The 10,060-nt window shown below is 33.8% G+C and overlaps 1 protein-coding gene and 1 pseudogene across 1 annotated transcript; both read right to left on the bottom strand.

The window, feature by feature from the left end:
• Positions 1-344: 344 nt before the first annotated feature.
• Positions 345-1,195, bottom strand: LOC103862532 (annotated as a pseudogene).
• LOC103862531 lies at positions 345-4,861 on the bottom strand. The gene is made up of 3 exons (XM_033286693.1): positions 917-4,861; positions 747-838; positions 345-642 (listed from the first exon to the last, which is right to left on the bottom strand). Exon 1 carries the CDS (start codon positions 2,277-2,279, stop codon positions 2,025-2,027), a length of 255 nt encoding a protein of 84 aa, XP_033142584.1. The 5' UTR covers positions 2,280-4,861; the 3' UTR covers positions 345-642; positions 747-838; positions 917-2,024.
• Between the last annotated feature and the right edge of the window lie 5,199 nt (positions 4,862-10,060).

Genomic DNA, 10,060 nt, shown 5'->3' with positions numbered 1-10,060 from the left:
TTGGTCTTAACCGTGGAATGGGCAATGTCACGTCTATTAAATCATCCACAAATACTCGAGAGAACAAGATAAAACATTGATACTTGAATGGAATCACCATTCACCATCATCATCAAGTAATCGTCAGTGGTTGAAAGAAGAAGATTTGGTGAATATGAACTACTTAAACAATGTTGTGTCGGAGAGACCAGCGTGGATATTATTGTAGCAAGATGATGTCGTTTGATGTATGCGTTTGCTCTATCTAATACAGTCCACAGAAAGTTTATCTCATCGTGGATATTACTTTGAGTTGGAATCTTTTTCTTATCCCTATTGAAAAATTTATTTGTTTTTCAGATTGCTGACACAAAACAGATAGTTCATTAATTTCAATTTTTATTACAATAATATCAAGAAACACACAATATCTGGAAGATGATAAAGAAACATGGTTAAAGATCTTATTCAAGAACTCTCGCTTTTGTTCGGTTTAGATGAAAACTCGGAAGTTAGGCCTTCCTCGGCCGCAGGAATCCAGTCGTTCATAGCCGGGTTGCTTCTGCAGACCGCCTTTTCTCCTCCGTCGTCGAGTGCAGCGGCGGCTGTAAAGGTATCTTCGCCACCGTCTTCCTTCACCACTTTGATAAACCCACTTCCGGTCTAGTTCCAGAGAAACAAAGCCACATTTTACTATAAAATTAAATATCTTCAGCTGAGATTATGAATTACAGAGAGAGAGAGGGAGAGGGAGATAAAAAGAGAACCGTGTGATGTTGCTTAATATCTTCGTGTAATCCCCTGTCTCTAAGAACTCCTCTTGAACAGCAGCTGAACCTCATTCGTGCAAAATATTACTCTGAATTTTTCAACCATAATCTTAATTATGACGATAAGTTTACGTGAAAAAAAAAAGAGTGAGTTAGAGAAACCGAACATGAGTTTGTGACTGGAGATTTTGGAACTTGTCAGCCTCTGGGTGGTCTGTGGTTTGGTCGGAAGTAGAGAAAGATCCTAGAGGTGCTGGCTCGTTCCGGGTGGGTTTAGTGGGTCGCTTAGGTGCCAAGGAATCGAAACAAGCTCTGATCTCGTTAGAGTTCTTGATCTGCTGATCTGGGTCGGATACTTCGTCGCTCCGACTTGGTTTCATCGTACTCATCGTCGCCTTCTCTGTCTTTTGCTTGTAAGTTTACAACAAAAATCAGCAAAAAAGATATGAATCATATAGTAGAAAATGCTCGTTGGTGTGTAAAAAAAGAAAATTTAAACAGGCCTTTAAATAGGCTTTTTATTAATTTTCTCATTACCGTTCCAAATTAACAAAACTTAATATCTATATATTTTTGGTTAAAGAGAATTATTTATTCAAACTTTTTGTCAATTTTCCAAAGCAATTTAGTAATAATAAATATTTTTTTTAAAAAAAAACTGTCATTGTAGATAAATTCGACTAGCTTTGTAATAATCGTCCTAATTGGGCCTTATTCCGAACAGTGTATGTGAAGCTTATAGCTTCTATATTTCCGGCTCCCATAGAAGGACAACAAAACAAAATGTCCCTTTTAATACCCCAAAGGCCAACGCTTTGAACACAAAATATGTGTTTGCATCTCATCAATCATGGAAGTTGCAACCGATATTAATCCAATTTTTAACTACTATGTAGTAGTATAGCATGAAATAACATTGTATTCTTTATGAGAGTAGTTTTGCTGTTAACGCTTTTGATGAGTGTTGTGGTTGTTTCATTTGTAATGCACCATAATGGAAAAAAAAAACTGATTCATCTCGAATTTACACGGTTAACTTGGATCTCAAACTATAAATTCAATCAAAAACAAAATTATCAATTATTGGCACGTGATTTTTATTAGAAGGAACCAACTATTGTATGATCAAAGAATATTTCCCCTCTAAACTTTAACGTTGATCTTTGACGACTGAATAAATATAATAACCTATAACAACTGAAAACTATTTACTATAACCTGAGCTAAGCAATATTGATTTATAGAAATAATGTAAGTGCATGGATTAACAGTCTTTTAGTGACCAGCACCTCTCCTGCTCGGTCCTGAAGCCATTGTGTGCATCCTCTCTCCAGCTGAAGAGAGCGATTGTAGCCTTTTATAACCACGTATCACGACCCTTAACAATTCTTTACTTCGCAAATCAACTCCGTGATTCTTAGATTGATCCTCCCATGAACCACCAAGGAGAACTCTGCAATCGGCGGTTCTTGATTCCGAAAAGGCTGAGACCAAGAACATGACCGTAACGATCAAACCAAAGGGTCTCATTTTTGTTTTTGGTGGTAGCTCAGATGTTTGGAGTGTAGGGTTTAGGGTTTAAAACAATGAATGTGTTTTGGTTATTGATACAAAAGGTGTAGCAGAGGAGGAAGTAAAGCTTTATATACAAGTATGAATAGATTCAAAGGTAGATGAAAAAGGATGGAGAGGAAGGAAGATACGAGTTTCGATAATAAAATTAAATAATACTTATCACATTTTGTTTGTAATTGGTTAGAGAATATAAAAAGGAATAAGATGTAGAATTAGACACCCGATATAAGGGATGGTGCAGGGGAATTAGTTTAAAAGGACGGTCTCCAACTTCCTTAGAAATGGACCTTTCGAAAAGTGCTAATTGTTTATTGACCAGCTAGCTAATTTTATATGTATAAAGAAATTACAAATTCCTAACTTAGTAGGTATGAAACTATTATAGCTTGGGTTTTCTTTATAAAAACTATTATGGCTTGATTTTCTTCCCAAAATAAACTATTATAGCTTCTTATGTTGTTCTTTATTTTTGTTGCCTTAAGATTTTTTTTCTATAATTTGCTTTTGTAAATTTTTATTGCCTTAAGATGTGAAAATGAAATTAGGCTAGAATATTAACTTGTGGGATTTGTTTCGATATCAACAATAATAAATAAGTTAGGATTTGTTAACTGATTAGTATAAACAAGATTTCAATGAATCAATCTCTTCTAAATCAAATTAAAATTCAAGTAGTAGTTGGTAAATATAATATTGTTAGCTGTGTTAGTGGAGTTAGGCAAGAAAACTGTATATCATTACTTTGGATAACATGTTTTCATGATCTAAACATTTATACCGACAAAGAGGTTAGTAATCACCATGTATATTTAGCAAAAGCCAATTTTGAGTATAAAGCGAACAAAATGAAAGGACTAAACTACATGATTTCATTTTTTATATCGTTTGGCTATTTTGTATTAAACAAATTTTTATACTATAAAACATAAGTCAATTGATAATTTTGAGAGTAAAATGTGTTTTGGAGCATCTCCAACTCAACTCTATTTGCTTTTATAATAGCATTTAAAGGCAAAATTACTTCAGTTCATCTATATTTTTGTTTTAATATAGAAATTGCTATTTTTTCCTCTATTTATAGGAGAAGAAATTGCATTTTCTATATTTTACTCTATATTTGAAGATCTTTATTAAAAAGAAAAATATTGGAGCAAAACTCATCTATTATAGAGTTTTTCTATTTTGAAGTAAAAAATAGGATAATCATTGGAAATGAAGGCTTAATTAAAATAATGATTAGTGATTTGTGATTATTTAAATCTCCGGTCGTGGCTCATCGACTCAATTAAGAATTTAAACAGTTGGAAGAGTCTTATGATTTATGAAGGTAGGGCACGAATGCGTAGATGCGACGTAGGAGGAAGTAAAGGAGATAAAGTACGTATTTTATCTCACACTTATGCGAATAATTTGATCGGAATATATTTGACCATACAAATCCACGAGTCTTATAATTGTTTAGTTTGTCAATCAATATCAATGGCATTGCAAAACATAATTGTGATCGTGGCTCGTGGGAATGAGAAAAGAAGGGCGATAACATAAACAGACAAATTCGGTGGTACACACACAAAATACTTGTATGGACGGACTCTAGCTTTGCTTCATAGTTGTCATGATAATAACTAAGCATCTCTATCTATCTATCTTCTTTCTGTTTTCCTTTTTGTTACGTCACTTCCCCAACATGTGCCCTTCATTTGATTTCACTATCAATCTTGCATCTTCGCATCTATTTTCCCTTTTCTTTTCCCTTTTTTTATAATCAAGATTTGGAACTTGGAATAACTTACCTATATATATTAATTTAACTTTGGAATTTGTAGTCATCATGTGATTTAGTGGTCAAATTAATATGAATATAGTGAAAATTGACGAACCGTGTCTAAACTATCGCTACACCAAGATGCGATCGAGACACATGTTGTCAATTTAACATGCTTTCTTACTGTTATGATTATGGTCGTAATTATAGCTAAGACAAGTACGCGAGGAAATCCAAGCAAGATATTCGTGTTAGAGATATGAATAGCTGAATAACAACGTCTTTTTTCTCATCAAACGGCTGTTGAATAGCAACTTTAAGTGACTCCTTATATAGTTATATTTAATTTTTAATGGATTTAAGTAAATCAAGAGGCTAACTGAAACTCCCTTTTGTTATTTATTTCAGGATTCTATTTATTTTGTGTAATTGGACGGAACAGAAAAGACTAGAATCTAGATAATGAATTTATCAAAATGCCGAATTTGATTCCAATATTAATGGACTACCACGTCCGAACTATATATAGTTAACATTTATTTCTTATTATATTTTGGTGTGGTCTCACGCCACTAATAATAAGCTACTAGATTTTGACCCGCGCGTCTGGGTGTATATTTTGAAAAATATATTGATATTTATTTTTATGTAATTATTAGGGTTTTACAAAATTAATCCAAACAACAGAACCGATACCGATCCGAAAATATAGTACCAAATCCAAACATAAATTAATTAAATATTCAAATTATTCAAAATTTTGTTATTTAGAGAACCAAATCTGATCCGAACCGAAGTATTCGGGTTCCCGAATTTATCTAAAAATAGATTTATATACTTATATATATTAATTATTTTTAGATGTAACGTATATAAAACATTAAGAATGATAATTTTAAATTGGTTTAAATACTTGAAAATATATATATAGATAGTCAAAAGTAAATATCCGCAATGGTTAAAGTATACTCAAATCACCAAAAATACTTAAAATAATTATTGATTCCGTATCCAAAATTTTAAATCAAGCCAATTGATATGTTAAGCTTAGGTATTCTGACATATGTTATTCAAATTTGTAGGTAATATATTATTTTATTTATAGATTTTGAGAAATTTAAAATAGATAATGATTTAAAATTTTAAAAATAATTTAAATGGGTTATCCAAACACGAACCAAACCCGCAAAGATTTGAATTAAACTCAAACCAAAATTTAGAAACATCCTAACTAGGGCTGGGCAAATAAACCGAACCCGATAATCCGAACCGAATCCGATCCGATAAAAATGAATCCGAACCGATCCGAACCCGATGTAAATACCGAATGGATCTTGTTTTGTGGTATTTCGGGTTATGGGTATTATCCGAACCGAACCCGAATCTAAATGGATATCCGATAGAACCCGAAACATTCAAAACTTCGAAAAGATCTTGTATCAAACATGATCTCAATTCCTAATATGTATCCAAAATACACTAAGAAATATTCAACATCTAAAGTACTTATCTATTACGTGAAGGTTGGTGGTTCTATTACATAAATGTTGGTGGTTCTATTACACGAAGGTTGATGGTTGAAGATGACCGTTGAATCTTGAAGTATTTAGATTTTGATTTTGTTTTCGTTAAACAATGTTTCTCAACTTGGTTTTCGTTCTATGCTTTTATTTATTTGGTTTTCTTTTTATCAGTAAATATGTTTACTTTTTGTTTGATTTTGAATGATCATAGTTGATGTTCCTTATTTTTGAATCGATTTTACTTAAGTTTTGGTTACAAAATAAGTACGAATCAAGTATTTTAAAACCGAAGAACCGATTTTACTCATGTTTTGGTTATAAAATAGGTAAAAATCAGGTACTTTTAAACCGAAAAACCGAGTGGGACCCGAACCCGAAAGTATATTGGGTTCTGCCGGTTCTTTGAAGATTTACTAACCCTGACCCGAACCCGATAGAACCCGAACCGGTCCCGAACCGAACTTTCATATAATCCGAATGGGGCTGATTTTGATAAACCCGAAAAACCAAAACCCGATTGGATAAAACCGAAACCCGATTGGGACCCCGAATGCCCAGGCCTAATCCTAACAGGACTTAAATCTTTGATCCCGAAAACCCGAAACACAAACCGATCAGAACCAAACCCGTATGGGTGCCCGAAATCCCATCCCTATTCATTATTATATATCATATACTGTCATCATATAATTAATCGTATTTTCTACGTACCATCATATAAGTAATCATATAATTAATAATATTTTATACGTACCATCATATAAATAATTACATATATTATATTTTTAAAACTTAATATGAAATATAAAAACCATAATTTGAGTTGGTATTTCAAATTGGGCTTTGTATTGTATTTTTATTATATATATTGACAACATTTTTTTATAATGGTTATTAAAAAATAGTTTAGTAAAAATCCATTTTTGAATATATGTATTATTTTTAATCAATTTTTGATATAAATTAACTTTAAATTATTATTTTGATTTGAAATATGTGTATAAAGTTTAAATTTTGTTTTATGGTTAGTTTAGAAAAGAAAAAGTTTTAGGCAATTAGATTGACTCATTTTCGTATATTTTAAATCTGGCACAGATAGATAGTTTCTTATAATATGATGGACTTTTAATTTTTCTTAATAACATAAGCCCATTATTTTTTTTCTTAATACTACTATCTTTGTTTCCAAACACTCCAAATTTTTTTAATAGTCCTATTCAAGTTTCCAAACACTCCAATTTTGTACTTGAGTTTTAATAAAATAGATATCATTTTGGCCAAACCAAGATTGATTAATTTCTTTCACCTTTTTCCAAGAGAGGAACATTGAACCGGATTCTAAGTAGCTTGCATATTAGTTTTATTTAATAATTTGGAAGATAGTGATTTCGCCTCATATTAATAGGGAAAGAAGGTTTTCTGATGGTCAGCAAATTGGTTTCTCTGTCAGTTTTGTCTTACTCTTACCGCGGAATTAGTTGAACATGTTTGTTATAAAAAGAACAATATATGATATTAAAATCTATTTTGCATACAAATTATATGTCATCGATAATTTATTTTCAAAAACTAAACCAAATTTCTTTTGGAAAAGAATACTAGTCAGAACTCAGTTCGATGAACTTGAAATTAAGAAACTAACATCATAGCCTCATAGGTTTGTATGGTAAGGGTCGTAGTTCAACCCCATGCATGTAAGCAGAAAGAGTTGACAAAAAGACCAATGCTTTGTCTTTCTTGTAAGCTAGATTTCTACCTAACAAAATCATTAATTTTAGATGTTGAAATTTATTACAGTGTGGTTGTTACATGTTTTTGAAAAAAGAATCACGTGATAAGAACAATATTTGGTCGTGAAGAAAAAATAGCAGCAAAGTGTTTGAACTTTAGAAGCATTGATTATTAGGTTTTGGTGTATTTAACAGTATTATAAACCAGCAATCTAAACAAGTCAAATTAGCTTAGTGTCATCCATGAGTCCAAATCAGCTGCTTTAACCGAACCGAAAAGAAAACCCTACTCTAAATCCAAACCGAATTTTATTCATATTATTTAATTTTTATTTCTGTTGAAAAACAAAAGAAACAATTAGACAAACCGAGAAACAAGCTAGAGACACACGTTCTACGGCGAAACGAAAAAAAAAGTCAAACTGAAACTGTAAGTATAAACTGTTGGAGTAAGCTTAAACTTAGCTTGAGAAAGAAGCTAACCTAATCCTACCGAGTCATGGTTATCTAAAAGGATTAGGATATATCTAAAAGTGTTATTACTAATAAGATTAGGAGTTATCTATTTCTTATATAAGGAGATGCATATGTTGTTGCATAACTTACCGAATTGTGTGTGTGATTAAGAGCTTAAGGTTTTGAGTGATTTTCCTTAAGAGATTAATAAGAGAGTTATACTTATTGATCAAGTTCTTATTGTGTGTGAGTTACTGAATTCGAGATCATAACCTGAGAACAGAGAAACTAGATTTGGTATCAGAGCCAGGTTCACGATGAGCGACGTTAAGGAAGAAGATGCGATGACTGTCAAGGAAACTGGACCCTCCTCGATTAAATTTCCAATGCTGAGTTCTACAAACTATACAGTTTGGGCCATGAAGATGAAGATTGCTCTCAAAGTCAATAAAGTATGGGAAGCCATTGATCCAGGAAACAAAGTAGAAGCGAAAAACAACATGGCTATTGCCTTGATCTTTCAATCAATACCGGAGGCGCTGACTCTGCAGGTTGGGGATCTAGACACCGCAAAAGCAGTATGGGATGCAGTCAAAGCGAGACATGTTGGAGCTGAAAGAGTAAGAGAAGCAAGGTTGCAAACGTTAATGGCGGAGTTTGATCGTGTGAAGATGAAAGAAGGGGATACGATCGATACATTCGTTGGAAAACTTTCTGAAATATCTTCAAAGTCAGCCTCATTGGGGGAAGTCATTGAAGAACCAAAACTCGTCAAAAAGTTTCTGAAAAGTCTTCCAAGGAAGAAATTTATACACATTGTCGCGTCTTTGGAGCAGCTTCTCGATCTAAATACTACGAGCTTCGAGGATATTGTGGGAAGATTAAAGGCCTACGAAGAACGGATAAATGAGGATGAAGAAGAGCAACAAGACGATCAAAGCAAACTAATGTATGTCAACTCTGAAGCTCAGCAAGATGGATACGGAGGTTACAGTGGAAACAGAGGTAGGGGGCGAGGAGGTCGCTCTACCTGGAGAGGAAGAGGTCGTGGAAGGTTTGGAACGTTCCAAACTCAGCGAGATGCGTATAAACAAGGAATTGGACAAGGAGTTGGACGAGATACTTCTCATATTACCTGCTTCCGATGTGATAAACTTGGTCACTATGCGTCTGAATGTCCTGATAGGTTGCTTAAACTTCAAGAAACAGTTGAAAAGAAAACAGAAAACACAGAAGAAGCTGATGAACTGATGATGCATGAGATTGTCTATCTAAATGAGAAGAAAGTAAACCCAACTAAATTTGAGTCCGATCTGGATGCTAAGAATGTATGGTACCTTGATAACGGAGCTAGCAACCATATGAGTGGAAATCGATTGTTCTTTGTGAAACTTGATGAGTCAATCACAGGAAAAGTAAGGTTTGGGGATGATTCCCGCATTGATATAAAGGGAAAAGGATCGATTCAATTCGTTTTCAAAGGAGATGAGAAGAGGATCTTAAACAATGTCTATTACATACCAGGCTTAAAGAGTAATATAGTAAGCTTGGGGCAAGCAACAGAAGCGGGATGTGAAGTAAGGATGAAGAATGATCTACTTCTGTTATATGATAAGCTCGGAAACTTGATGGTTAAAATGACCAGATCGCAGAATAGACTGTATAAGGTGACTTTGCTTGTCGACCATCCTGAATGCTTGCAGATCACGGCAATGACGGAATCATCTAAATGGCATGCCCGCCTTGGTCACATCAACACTGATACAATGAAGAACATGGCTAGCAAGGAACTAGTACTTGGAATACCTACTATGAAGGTTGATAGAGAAACATGTATGTCATGCCTGCTTGGGAAACAAGCAAGAAGGCCCTTTCCTCAAGCAACCAACTATCGAGCAACCAGTCCACTTGAACTCGTACATGGTGATCTCTGCGGACCTATCACACCTCCTACACCAGCAGGAAAAAGGTATATCTTTGTTCTCATAGACGATCACACTCGTTACATGTGGTCTGTGTTGCTAAAGGAGAAAGGGGAAGCTTTCGAGAAATTTAAGAAGTTCAAGTTATTAGCTGAGAAAGAAACAAGGACAACGCTGAAAACATTCAGGTCAGACAGAGGTGGCGAGTTTATGTCACATGAATTCCAACTATATTGCGAGACCAATGGTATCAATCGACATATGACAGCTCCATACTCTCCTCAACAGAATGGAGTTGTCGAGCGACGTAATCGAACTCTCCTCGAGATGACTAGGAGTA

The sequence above is a fragment of the Brassica rapa genome, chromosome A03 (genome assembly GCF_000309985.2).
Source record: "Brassica rapa cultivar Chiifu-401-42 chromosome A03, CAAS_Brap_v3.01, whole genome shotgun sequence".
Lineage (NCBI taxonomy): Eukaryota > Viridiplantae > Streptophyta > Magnoliopsida > Brassicales > Brassicaceae > Brassica > Brassica rapa.
Note: the sequence above shows the minus strand (reverse complement) of the source record. Positions and strands in the feature narration are given on the sequence as shown.

What these genes read in the sequence shown, in the direction of transcription:
- LOC103862531 (XM_033286693.1), bottom strand. Translation starts at nt 2,279, where the DNA reads ATGAGACCCTTTGGTTTGATCGTTACGGTCATGTTCTTGGTCTCAGCC.